This window comes from Labrus mixtus, chromosome 11 (genome assembly GCF_963584025.1).
Source record: "Labrus mixtus chromosome 11, fLabMix1.1, whole genome shotgun sequence".
Lineage (NCBI taxonomy): Eukaryota > Metazoa > Chordata > Actinopteri > Labriformes > Labridae > Labrus > Labrus mixtus.
Genome location: NC_083622.1, coordinates 7756588 through 7770297, shown reverse-complemented (window position 1 = coordinate 7770297; position 13710 = coordinate 7756588). Strand labels below are relative to the sequence as shown.

The following is a 13710-nucleotide window of genomic DNA, read 5'->3' as shown; positions in this document are numbered from 1 at the left end:
CATGCAGGTCAATCTTTTCACGTGTTGCCTCAATGTGACGGGTTTTTATAGAACAGGCGTGCAGCGGATGATTGCAAAATCAACACATTTAGTGTCATGTCGGGGACAAGATTGTTATTCTGCATGTTGTTCTGGAGGGTCTCGGCTCAAAGAGCAGTCTGGGCCTGGAGCTGTGTGTGTATTTGTGTGTGTGTGTGTGTGTGTGTGTGTGTGTGTGTGTGTGTGTGTGTGTGTGTGTGTGTGTGTGTGTGTGTGTTTTCAGAAAACCAATCGAGACACCTGCTGGCAACCGCTGCCAGACGCTGATAAAACAGGAAAAAGAATGTATCGCGCCCCCAGCAAATATGGCCGCCATGAAAAGGTCAGGGCGCCTCTGTGAAATGGTTTTCTTTTCCATTTAGTTTGACAGAAACACCTGCCACGTTTACCTGTCAGGTGAATGACGTCCAGTGAAATAAAACAAAAAGACCAGCCTGTGGGGCTAAATGTGAAAGTGACAAAAGCTGCAGTTCCTCCGGTGGCCACTTGGAGCTGGCTCCAAAAGTGAGTCAATCTCCAATAACTCAATATTAATGAACCCGTGTGTCCAGCCGCTCATGGCTGCTCGAGAAACGGAGCCAGCGGGGGCGGATTTGGACTATGTGGAAGTTGCAGTTTAAGCAGGACCCTCCATTTCAAACAGCGACTCCAAAGAATGAACATGAGGATGCCAACATACTGAAAAAAAAAAGGCAGCCGTTGAACCAGTGGGCGCCATCCACAAGCACTATTCATGCAGAGAATAAAACACAGTTAAAAGGCAGGCGTGCACTCTGATCATTTTTATTAGAAAACAGAACAGAGGCTCCAGGCGAGAAAAACAGATCGAACCGAAAAGGTTTCATTACAGACAGGAAATAGCTGCTTGAGCAACTGACCCACAGCTACGACATCAGGATGAAAGCACTTCACCATTTATCATGCACAGAGACGAGACTCTGCAAGAAATACATGCTGAAAAAACAAAACAAAAATAAATAAAAAACACACACAGCACACCTCGGCACAACATCTGCAATAGGTAGGAAAAGGCCACAGCAGATCACAAGAACGCCACATTTTCATTGAAAGGATCAGAGTTGACTTCCTGTCCCGGCAGGAACAAGAGCAGGGGACTTTTTTTTTTTTTCTTCTTCTTCTTCTTTATTCTTGATTTCTATGACATCTCCGTGAAGTGCAAAGACACAGTCACTTCAGCGGCGTCTCTGCTACCTACGATACTGTAAACAATCTACACTATAAGGCGCACAGTTGAAAATGTTCCCAAAGAAAGAGCCACAACACCAGTTCATAAAGGGGTGCGATGTGAAGATGCATTATCTTCATCACCAACACTCTGCAGATCGGGCATACCAACTGTCAATATACCAACCGCAGGCAGTAAATGCTGTTTTTTTTATTTTTTAAATGGGCACCAAACACACACACAAAAAAAAACTACATTTAAAGACGGAAGGGTGGACCCATTTTTCTTTCCTTTTTCAGAAAACATCTTTTTTTTTTTTTTTTCTCAAATTAGGCACAAGGTACAGCACAGTAAACTTGTATTTTCTTCAGTGACTCTTTTGGTTGTTGACATCTAAAGACGTGGACACCGCAGGTCCCCTCGGAGACCGAAAGGACAAGTTGTTGTTTTTTTTAAATCTCACACACACACACACACACACACACACACACCCACAACGGTTAAAGTAACTCGCTGCTGGCATCGATCCATCCCAAACTTTCCAGAGCATTAAAGGGAGAACTTTTCCACCCTGGTTTCCTGCTTTTTTTTTTTTCTTTTTCTGATTATTTACCTGCTCTTACCTCGCCGTCTAGAAAGAAACGACCGCCGCCGTGGAGTATCTTACAAGGACATAAGGCATTTAATTCATCTTTGCCTGAACGTTTTTTTTACACATTTAAAGTCTCCCGTGTCTGTAAACCAAGAAAGACAAAAGACCTCAACAAGCTCAACGCTTTACTCTGCGGATTGTTTTTTTGTTTTTTCACAAACTAAGTCAAACACTGATTGTCTACATTATCGATAGAAAATATAAGGACGTAAACATGACGAGATGTAAACTCTGTTTTTATCCAAGCGTCTTGGAGTGGAAAGGATATTTTCGACCCTGTGTGATAAAACTCGTTCCGCACATGAGATGGAGGAGGTACGAGGTAGTCCACAAGAGAACTGATGGCCGGGGAAGGGGACTATGGGTAACTCTGACGTCGGTGGGTTGATTGATTCATCTTCATAGTTTTGGTTGTCGTTCTGAAGTTGAGAATTCTCTGATTTGGCAGGGAGAAGCTGATGGTTGGCGATCATTTTGACGAGTCTTGGCGCTTCAGAAGATATTCTGACAGCTTCATTTTCCTGGTGAGTCGGCAGTCATTGGATCTGAGGGTCAAAGTGCATTTTAATCATCAGATCAGTCCTTGACCCCACCCCCCCCCCCCACCGCCTCTCCTCAAACGATGCGGTAATCGAACGTGTCTTTCTCGGTGTGGTCAGTCCAGTTGGACGACGGCATGCTGCGGTACGGGTCCAGCAGGATGCGGAAGCAGCGCACGATGAGCAGCGCCAGGAAGATGAAGAGCAGCAGCACGAAGACGAAGGCGGCCTTCTGCTCCAGCGTCAGGTAGGAAGGCACGTGATGGCCGCCCCCCGACGAGGACAGCGTGCTGCTGAAGAGGCCCTCTGCCATCCTGGGCACATCCATGCTTGATCGTCTCGGCTCCAGGTCTCAGTCCTGGTGCTTCAAGATTTTGCAAATGGAATGAAGGGGACTTCAGGGACCTGCAGAGAAATCCAAACAGACGGGATGTTTGTGGGGTTTGATGGATGAAAACAGCAGAATGGGATTATCAATGCAATCGAAGAAACGTCTGAAATCTCAAGACAAAAGGAACAAAACAAAAGCCAGAAGAAAGCGGCGCTCGGATGAGATTATTTTTGGAATCGCAGGCGAAAGCTGTTAAAAAAGCTTCCTGCAGCTCGGGGGAATTTAAATTGGCAGTTTTGGACGTTAAGCGAGAAGGCGTCTAACGATCTGATAGTAGAAACGTCACCGGCTTCATTAAATCACAGCTCAGAAAACATCAACTCGCTCACAGATGAATGATATTCATATGTTAACCAATCCGCTGGCTGCGTGTGATTTGATGTTGAAGATTTGCAGACATGAGAGGAAATGAATTCCTCCTCTCAGACAAGGTTACATTAATGATGCATACAAACACCTCGTATTAATAACTCGGTATTTGTTGGCGCTGATTTAAGAGAAACCAGCTCGGAAGGGAGCGACACTCTTATCATCCCACCGCAAGCACACAGACCAGACATGTGGCGAGGTTAATTTGCTGGTCAGCTCGACTCGCTCGGGTTACTCATTTGCATCAGAGACAATTTTCTCTGGAAAACAATCTCACATCGGGTTCTTTTTTTTTTTTTGATATCAAAAATGGCGGGGGTGAAAAACAGAGTTTGAACAGGAGGAGCAGCTTGCAGCTTTTTCTGTGTGGATTACTTTCTGGCAAAAAGAGGACACATAGATTGGAAATGGAGAAGACCTCTGATTGGATCGTCTGTTTTATACACAGAGCTGGAGGGAAATGGAGTCGGCCAGAAACAGCCTCTTTCTAAAATCGCTCTTCAGACTCGGGCGCTTTAGTGTCTCTCTATTCTCTCTTTCCTGTAAATGTGTAATGCTGCCGCCAGGAAGAGTTGGCAATGCTGAAAGGACGATGTGGTAGGGTAGGTAAGATATAGAAGAAGTTCTACATGGGGGTATGGTGGGCGGTTAGATCCGGCATGAAGGAGGTGGGGGCGACTCTGGGACCCTGGAACTCACTGTCCGGCCTTCCCCGAGGTGTTGTGGGACCAGTGAACGGAGGTTCCCACATGACAACCCCGGGGACGTCCTGGCTCTTGCTGCCTGTTATCTTACAAGGTCGAGCTGTGGGGGCCAGAAGGGGCCATGTGTTCAGGTAGGTAGTATCATCGTTGTCACTACCTTGAACCCGCATCAACGCAGCCTGGGTGGCAATGCTGCCATTTCTACGAATCACACCACAAGGCTTATTTACACACACACTAAACTCCAGTAAGATTTCCATCAAATTTTGCAGTGACCTGCATGTGTGATTGCAAACATCCAAATTCCCGACCCTCGACTTTCTCCTGAATTTTCCGCACCAGCCACCTGGAGTCGGGGTGAGCTGATGAAGACAAAACACCCCGAGCGAGTGGAATGTTGTGAGGTCACACATCAATGCAAAACCTGTCATCATAAGCCGTTTTCTTTGGAAAGAAGGTGTCTGTTAGCGTTCACACATGCGGCTCCTCATGGAAATATCAGGACGTTTTTCAGGAGTTTTCTGCAAGTGTGAAAGCACTTATAGTGTCCGACTCTGCTGCTTGTCTGTCATCTCGTCAGAGAGGGAAAACTTTCCACTGTACGGGACGTGTGGACGTTTCAAGAAATAGTCAGGACAGTTTTTAAACTTTTACAAAATATGGAAATATGCTTACACTTAATAGAGAGGTTTTATGCAAGTCTTTGAAAGAGTGGCACAATAACAAAATGCAGAATTGCAAAAAGATTTCCTGCTTTCTCAGAAACACAAAAGCTTTTATGAAGGCAGATGAAATAGTGGAGCCAGGAAGTCCCATTGGGAGGTAGTCAGGGAAGGCTGGACCAGGGCCAAACAAAACACAGGACTAACACCAGCATGATGATGAAGGATTATGTCCTGTGCAAGACCAGAAGTCAATGTTGAAATTGTTTTTAATGACAGAAGCTGAATCACAAATCTGATGACCTAGCAGTGAGGTTGCACAAATCTGGCATTATCATTTCCGTCATGTTTTTATTTATTTTAACAGGGGCCATTGTTTCTTGTTTTTTCTGAACCATAAAGCCTGATTAAACGGGGCGGAAGATCTGGAAGGTGTCCCTGGTCCTTCTGTCTGGTCCGCGTCCTTCAGAGACGGTCCAGACGAAAAGAAAAACTACGTTGTATCTGGCTCGAGTCGGTTTCAACAAAACGGACAAAACATCGCTAGAAGTGAAATAAATGACCACTCGCTCAATCACTTCTGGGTCACTTCTAGCATTTGGTACAAAATCACAAAGCCTGAAACATTTTTTACGAGCGCTGAGAATAATAAAACAGCTGGCAGGACACTTTTAACAGTCCATCCATTATCTATACCGCTTTTCCCGTTCAGGGTCGGGGGGTCTGGAGCCGATCCCAGCTGTCATATAGAGACAGACTAACATGCAAAACTCACATTCACACCTACGGACAATTTAGAGTCAGCAGTTAACCTAACGAGCATGTTTTTGGACTGTGGGAGGAAGCCGGAGTACCTGGAGAGAACCCACACATGCACGAGGAGAACATGCAAACTCCACACAGAGAGACTGTCAGACGGGGATTCAAACCACTGTGAGGCGACAGCACTAACCTCTGCAGCACCGTGCAGCCCACTTTTACCAGACCCCAAATAAATTAAATTTACAAATGACAGAACCATGCCTGAAAGGGAATGTACCAAATGCTAGAAGTGACTAAGTGAGCGGCCATTCAGTTTGTTTTGGTGGGAGAAATCTGCAAGATGTGTGAGAGTTTATTGTGATTGGATGATGTTTTGTCCATTTTTTTTCTGAGACAGTTAACACGATTCTGCTTTTTTGTGTCGACGGTCTCTGGATTTTCTAAAAAGACACGGACAAGACGGGAGGTGTGGAAGGTGCCCTTGGTCCTTCCGTCTTGCCCGTGTCCTTCAAGCGACCGTCTTCACTCAAGCAAAATCACTGTTAACTGTCTCTGGTGGAGTCCACAAAACGGACAAAACATCATTCTGTGTTTTGCACACCTTTTAATTCTTCTCAACGCTCGTACGAGTTTTACACTTTGTAAATGCATCATCTGATATTATCTGACAGCAGAAATATCTGGGCTCCTGAAAGGCCAGGTAAACAGGCCCTCCACAGATGTCACCCTCTTGCATCACTATGGACATTTTTGTTCATTTGGTCAAATTTTACCTCTTCATCTGGCCATCATTTTTGTCTGTGTTAGTGCATATAGCAGAGAAAGACTCTCTCTTGACAAATTTTAGAATTCACATTTTAATTTTTAATAGATCAATAAAACACTGTGAAGTCACTAAGGACAAAAATGTTCACTTACAAAAAACTGCTATAAAAATAGAACAGATTGATATTTTTTTATACTTTGTTCTGCATACATCTCTTATACAACTTCAGCCCTGCTCAAAACTACCAAACATGCAATTTTTAGGAATTTAACCCTTTAAATGCCAGTTTGATTACTTGATGTCACTGTTGTTATTTTCCATGTAACAAATATTTGGTGGCTGGGGGATTTTTTTTAAATCAGTCTTGGATATGTCAAAGATTATCCAAAATATTGACTTTGATGCATTGTTAGTTTTTGTGTAGCATCAGATTTAAAATGCAGTTCCCTGTTTGGACATTGGAGGTCGAAAATGTCCAATTTACAATAGTAACAGTAATTATCAGGAATTTAAACCTTTAAATGCCAGAATCATGTAATCAAACTGGCATTTAAAGGTTTAAATTCCTGATAATTATTCAATATTGGATATTTTTGAGCAGGGCTGAAGTTGTTTAAGAGATTCATGCAAAAAAAAAAAAGTAGAAAAAAATATCAATCTGTTCTATTTTTATCGCAGTTTTTGGCATGGACATTTTTGTCCTTAGTGACTTAAGAGGGTAGTAAATTAAATTGATGCCTGAGGGTTAAATAAAATCATTACACGCATGTTGGATCAGTAGCGTTAGCCCCCTAGCTAACATCCTCTGCCTGGCTCTCATCAGCTTTTGGAGCTTACTGAAAAACGTTTGCGAACAAGTTACTGATGGGGTCAAATGTCGACTTCCTTTCAAACATCCTGACTTGGTGCAGGTCCTGGCGTAGCTACACCCAGCCCGACATTACTGGCCTAAAAAAAACGTCCAAAAATAAAAGGGTTCCTACCGTTTTAAGAAGAGGAGGGGTTTACATTTTGAAACATACAATGAATAAGTTGTGTTTCTTTATTGTGTTAATGAGTAATGGTGAGAATTTAGGTTTGAAAATATGTGTTTATGATTGCTTAAAGTTAGGGCGACCATGTTTTACCTAACCCCACCGGGTCCCCCAATGTGCCTGGACCCCAGAAAGCTCTGCCTGACAGATAAAGTTTTTCTTCTTAGAGTTGTGAATTATTCTTTAAATTTAAAAAAACGTCTTCTTCATTAAACCGAGTGATAAAAACAATCAGTTAATCATTGTCCATGTACTCAAATCTTCATGTGTTCTTTGGGTTGGTGTTTAATAACTGTGTGACACTGAGCTATGTGAGTCCAGATTTTATTTTATTGATTGATTTGAAGAGGGACAGTGAACATTAATCAACATTCAGACGGATTGTAAATGTATCCGAGTTAGCTGAAAGGCAAATTATCATCGGCAGCTCCCTTTACCAGATGTTCTCTGGCGTCATATAATTAAATATAACCCATTAACATGCGTTCATTAGTTTAGAAAAACACTGATATGTATGATATCAGCACTCTTATTGGCCAGCTTCTTGAGCTTCTCTCAATCGAGGCCATGCTGCTGCTGCTGCTGCTGCGTCACCAGATCTGAGGAGGTTTCTTTATGGACGGGAACATTTTTATTCTCTAATAATGAAGACAGGCAAAAGGTCGCAGAGAGAAGACCCGGCTTTTCTTCTTCTATGATAAGAACATTCTGCCGGCTGAGCCAGAAAAGCTTGACTAGATTTTTCGGTTGCAATCTGATAAATATTTGCATAACCAAAACTCTAATCTTCTACAAGTTGTGTAATTTTGTTACGCTCCTGGAAGCGTGAAGATCCGTCACACAGGCCGACGTTTGCCGGGGGTGGGAGGGGGGGGGGGGGGGGGGGGGGTGATATAAGACAGCTTGAAGTGACAGGACAGGAAAGGGGAACCGTCTCTTTCTGCCTGAGCAAAAAAAATCTCTGTAGGCCGATCTCAGGAGAGACACAGACACGGAAGCAGCCTTCAATCAACATCCTGCAATCCATCAAACACAAGAACACATCTTTCACACCGCTGATTCATCGCCATTTCCTGCAAAAAAAAACAACTATAAAAATGAGTGTTTTGTTTGTTTTTCATGATCTCATCTTCTCATCCTGCTGCAGGATGGCATCAGGTTTAGCTGGATTAGCACGCTGGGTCAGAAGCTGCAGGTCATGTAGCGCAAACGTCAAAGACTCCAAACGTTTAAAAACCTGCAGCGGCAGCTTAACGACGAGCGGCTCAGAGTTTGGAGCTTTTCTTGACGGCTTCACGCTGAGAAACATTTAAGCTTCTCATGACGGCTTCAGAGACAGAAAACCCCTCCCCATTTTAAAAACAAGATCTCCTCCCCTTTAAAAAAAAAAAAGTCTAATTATTCATCTATTTGTGTATCAAACTCACCAGCAGATGAATGTTAGGGGGGAATAATTGCTTGTGCAGCCCAGAAGACAAAAATAAAGCAAGCAGATATGTTTGAGTTATTTCAGGACGGGGATCAGTGACGGTGCAGAGAGGAGACTTAAATTGGAGAAAGAAGTGTGATAAAAGATATCGAGACGCGTTTAGTGAGGAGGCGTATTTTATTAGAAAGTTGATTTAACTATGAGGACGTTTCCTCATAGTTAGGAGGTGTGAAATGTTTCTGTTTCATTGAGACCTTAAAGCCCTCTTTTATGATGACAAACATTACAATTCAAGATGAACAAAGATTAAAAACATATCAAAGAGTCCGGTCTGTACACCTCTTTTTGGAGGTCTCGTCTCAGACTCAAAAGCATTTCCGCTCGGTCTTGTCTCGGTCTCAGACGGTCTGGATTTTAAGACCGGTCAAGACCACCACTGATAGACTATTGACTATTTTTCCACGTCATCACGGTGATCAGAAGGAAAACTCCTCTTTCTAAAAGAACAAATAACTTCAATTCATTTGTAGTCAGATTTTTATCCCCCGGTTACGGCTGCAAACTTCCTGATGTTACGGTCTAAGTGAGTGACACGCCCCCTAAACACAAGATGCCGATTTTTCAGAGATTATTTATGGTCTTGGTTTCGTCTCAGTCTGGCCCTTCCTTGGTCTTGGTCTTGACTTGGTCTCGATCAGTACATTTCTCAGTCTTGTCTCTGTCTCACCCTGCCTTGGTCTTCGTCTTGCCCTGCCTTAATTGGACTTGGTCTTGGTCTTGACTCGAAATCCCTTAATGTCTTGGTCTTGTCTCAGTCTTGAAGCGCTCTGGTCTCGGGTACGTCTTGGTCTCGGTTAGTGTGGTCTTGACTACAACAGGATTAAAATGTCCAGAAGAAAGCAGGACGTTGATCTTTAAAGTGCTTTTAGTGAACTTCCGAGCGGACGGTGCAAAGAAGCCAAAAGCTCTGAAACAGCTCGAGGAACCGGGAGCGTATACCGGTCATGTGAACTACTGGACTTCATTCTCAGCTTGTTGTCCATCTTTAAAATAAAGATTGTCCTTTATGTTTAATAACTGTGAGGATGACTGTTGAATGAGCACCATGGAGTTATTATTGTGTGTAAAAACGATGACACAATTAGTTCTTCGACTTCATTTTGAAACTCATTTGTCACCATTGGTGTCAACACAGTCAAACCTTTTAACACCAAACCCTGTTAAACTGATCAAGAGTGTTGAAATTATGCTTCAACAAATATAATAACTGCACTCAAACAAATGACAGTTTGATGCAGAGGACGATTAATGTCAAATGAGATCCTTATTTTCTGTCCGTGACTTTGCTTCTCGAGACATCAGTGTGAGACGCGGCACTTAAACTGCTTAATTTCAGCTCCTCTCTCGTCTCAGCAGAGTCCTCCCATCCAATCTTCAAATGCTTTTATTGTCTCGCTCTAAAATCACTCGTCTGCAACAGAATCAGCATCCAGATGACGGAGAGACGAGAAGAAAACTTGATTGAAATCTGAGTCGGTGATCAAAACCAGTGTTTGTTTGTTTGTCTCCTCGGGGTTTCTTCACGTCTATCAAAGAAAAGAGGAAAACTGAATCGAGGTGGTTCAAACTGTAGTTTGTTTGTTATTGATTTGACACAAATATATCTCTCCAAAAGTCTGAGACGCCTCGAGAACAGCTGGAGAAACCCTGCGTCTCGTGTGTTCTCACTGTGTTTCTCTAACTGGATGGCATCATGTCTTCCAAATATGTTTTTTTTCTGTTTCTCCTTTTTACTCCTTTGAGGAGGAACAGGTGAGAAGTCAGTCTCCTTCAAATAAGAGGATGATTTATCAGAAGAAGAAAAAAGCTGTGAGCCTTTAAGGTCCATTTTTTAAACAGTTGATTTCATTGAATTATTTACCATGAATTCACAAGAAGTAAATGTTTTATGCAAATGCAATCAGAGGAGGAATAACACGCAGTAACTTCTTCTTAAGGGCCCACACTGTGACACCATTCTGAACAAGTACATGCAAAAATATGCACCTTATGCAAATGCAAATTAAGGCTCATAAGAATATGAGCCGTCATGATGAGTCAGTCAGTGTTGGTTATTAATTGTGATGCATCCAAGTGGGATCAAAGGTAGACACACCCGCAGCATCAGCGCAGGAATCTTCGACAACAAGTCAGCGCGCGACGAAGAGCCGCCATTAAAATCAACGTCAAAAACCTCCCAAATGTTCTGCACCTTCTGCATCACCTGTGTCACTGAACCGGCCCGTGTGTGTGCATCACGGTGTCTGCCCTGCGTTATTGTGGCGAGCCGGTGGATGAGCCGCAGATGGACTCTTTGACGCACACGTGGATGCATCAAAACGCGTCCAAAGACGATGTTTTTTTACCTCTCCGGCACCTTTTACACCTTCACGGCACCAAATCAACGATACAACGAAACATGTGCGGGTTTGACAACAACAGCCTCCCTGCGGGTGCAGGTGAGAGGGACAGAGTCTGTCAACACTAACCTGTTGTTATCAGGGGAGCTCGGGGATCTCCGTCAGCGCTGGCTCTCCATCCCCGGTAGATCTGACGAGTCTTGTTTTTCTTCACCGGGAGAGAGAGAGAGAGACAAAAACCAAAACACACCGAGCTGACGCGTCCTCGTGCACAGCCGGACTCCTCACTTCTTGTCAGAAAATAAAACCTCCGCTGTGGTTAGTTTTCTATCTTTGCTGACTGAGAGAGACCTCACCCCGTCTTGAAGCTCGCTTGTGTGTGTGTTTTATTTTTTTTTTGCCTCCCTCCTCTTCGTCCTGACGCGCCGCTCATCCCCGCAGAAAGCGCGCACGCAGGAATGTAGTGGCACCCCGTCGCTACTGGCAACCTGTTGCCATAGCAATCCTCCAGGTAGGGGCTATCTTTTGCAAAAGAAGGGAAAGGTGTGGCTACTATATGCTATCTCCAGTCAGAATCAAGCACAAGAAGAAACATAGAGAAGATAAAAATACATCTTTAAGGAAGATTCATGTGGAGGTCAAAAGTAGGTTAAAAGTGACCTCTATGGCATCTTCATGTCCTGTTGAATTTCATCACCAGGACATGCTGTCATCATGCTGACTTAGATGCATATTCTCTAATAAATAATCTTTATAATGAACAATATTCAGAGACATGCACAATCAGACGGAAAGAAATGCTGATTCTGCTGCAGGGTCGCTAGTTTTCTGACGCCGAATATAAGCAGACACAAGTTTGAGGCACAAGGTGTCTCGAGCAGAAAACAGACTCATCACTTGTTTTTATTTATTTATTATTTTGTTGACAAGCTTAAGAGTCTCTGCTGTCTCCGCCTGACGGATGCAAATCCCCCTCAGAGCCTCGGGGAGGATGTGACAGCCAGTGAAGGGGTCACAGAGTGACTGTGCAGAGCACCGAGGGGGGAATCTGAGATTGCATAATGCCTTCAGTCAAATGTCAGCGTTCACATGCAGGGCTGTGTCTCCCCCTGGTGGCGAACTGTGAGTACTGCAGGGGGGCTCGGGCAGACTCATGAAATGCTCTCTTGCTCAATTTTGATATATTTCTCTCCTTTTTTTTCTTCTTCCATGTGCTGTTTTCTGTTCGACGAGATACAGACAACCTAAGGATGAAAAGTCATGATGACCACCTAAAGGTTCAGTTTGTGTTCGAACCAAGTGATAACCTCCGATGCTGTAAAATCCACATAATACTACATGTTTGCAGCTCTTTATTCTACGTCACTATTTTCTAAATGCACTCCTGAAGATGTCTAGAACATTTCCGAGAGGCTGCCCCTGAAACCTTCCCGGGTTAGTTGTTCATGTATGCAAGACAATGACGATTTTTGCCTTTAAATCAGTGCTGCATGTTGTTCAACATATTCCTGGTTTTAACAAAGGAGTGGAGAAGAACATACAGGCTTTAAAAATAATAATAATAAAGCCGTTTCATTACATGTACGGGGATCAAATCGCTGGAGTGCCAGTTGCAGGATATAAATATCATTCGCCCTGCCCACTCCCTCTGGGTTTATTTCCCTGAATATTTGCTGCAGTGGTCGGCTAACCTCGACTCACGTGCAAAACTTACCTGGGGGGCTGGGCAGGAAAAATTCTGGGTAAAGACGAGTAACATTGATGGAAAATTAGAGGAGGTTTGTGTAAGAGTGAAAGCACCTCACATTATATTGCACATGCATTGCATTTCACAGAATCTGAAACAGGTCTGGTTCACAGGAAGTGCAAAGAAACAGCGCTAAGTCTGATTGGACACACAGGTGCTGACAGGAAGTGACCAGAGGCGGAGCACAGGATTATACATAATCAACATCGACACCTTCTCTCAAGAATCAACACCATGCTAAATCTCATCATCGTCAAGAGCTGGGTCTTTAGCATTCTCTTAAAGGTGCAAAAGGACCATCAGCCAATAAATAATCAACTAGAAAAACAGAAAAACAGAAAGGGTGCAGACAGAGGGTCTAACGGAAAAAGTAAAAAAAAAAAACTGTGATTCATGTTGTGACGATTTTACTCTGCAGCAGAGCGCACAGAGGTAACGACGGAGTGGAAACAATCGACACTTTCCCACAAAAGATAAAAGAGCGTCTGATTTTCTCCTCTGTTTATAGACTCTCAGCATGTCTGTAGCCTACAGGCCAGCATTTCTCCACTCCTGAGTCTGGCCTCCATTTCTCTTTAAATGCACGCAGTGTGTGTCTGTGCTGATATCTCACACTCGACATGATTAGTATGCAAAAAAAAAAAAGCAGAATAAGCAATAAAGTATATACGCACCGTGCTCATGAATTACAACAAGTCCATTCTGCATGACGGCCTGTGACTAAATATGACGGTATGAACCCATTTCAGACACTCAGTGTAAAGATACTCATACATGATACACCGGACATGGTTATGAAAGCCTGAGTATGGGAGCCGCTGATTGGACAGCGCTGACAGCGGAGGGAGCTGATTGGTTCTTGCTGCTGCTGTGTCAGTCTCTCAGCCGTCAGTTCACGCCTCAGAAGACAAAGATGAAAGGAAACATAGGAGCGACTTTTACACAGGTTAAGCTGTTCATCTGAGTCAGAGTGCCAAGTGAAACATGTACGTGTGTGTGTGTGTGTGTGTGTGTGTGTGTGTGTGTGTGTG

The 13710-nt window shown here is 43.6% G+C and overlaps 1 protein-coding gene across 1 annotated transcript; it reads right to left on the bottom strand.

Annotated features, from left to right (window-relative positions):
- Positions 1-806: 806 nt before the first annotated feature.
- On the bottom strand, positions 807-11384 carry LOC132983481 (cortexin-3). Its single transcript, XM_061049799.1, has 2 exons — positions 11062-11384; positions 807-2821 (listed from the first exon to the last, which is right to left on the bottom strand). The coding sequence occupies exon 2, from the start codon at positions 2742-2744 to the stop codon at positions 2493-2495; it is 252 nt and encodes an 83-aa protein (XP_060905782.1). The 5' UTR covers positions 2745-2821; positions 11062-11384; the 3' UTR covers positions 807-2492.
- Between the last annotated feature and the right edge of the window lie 2326 nt (positions 11385-13710).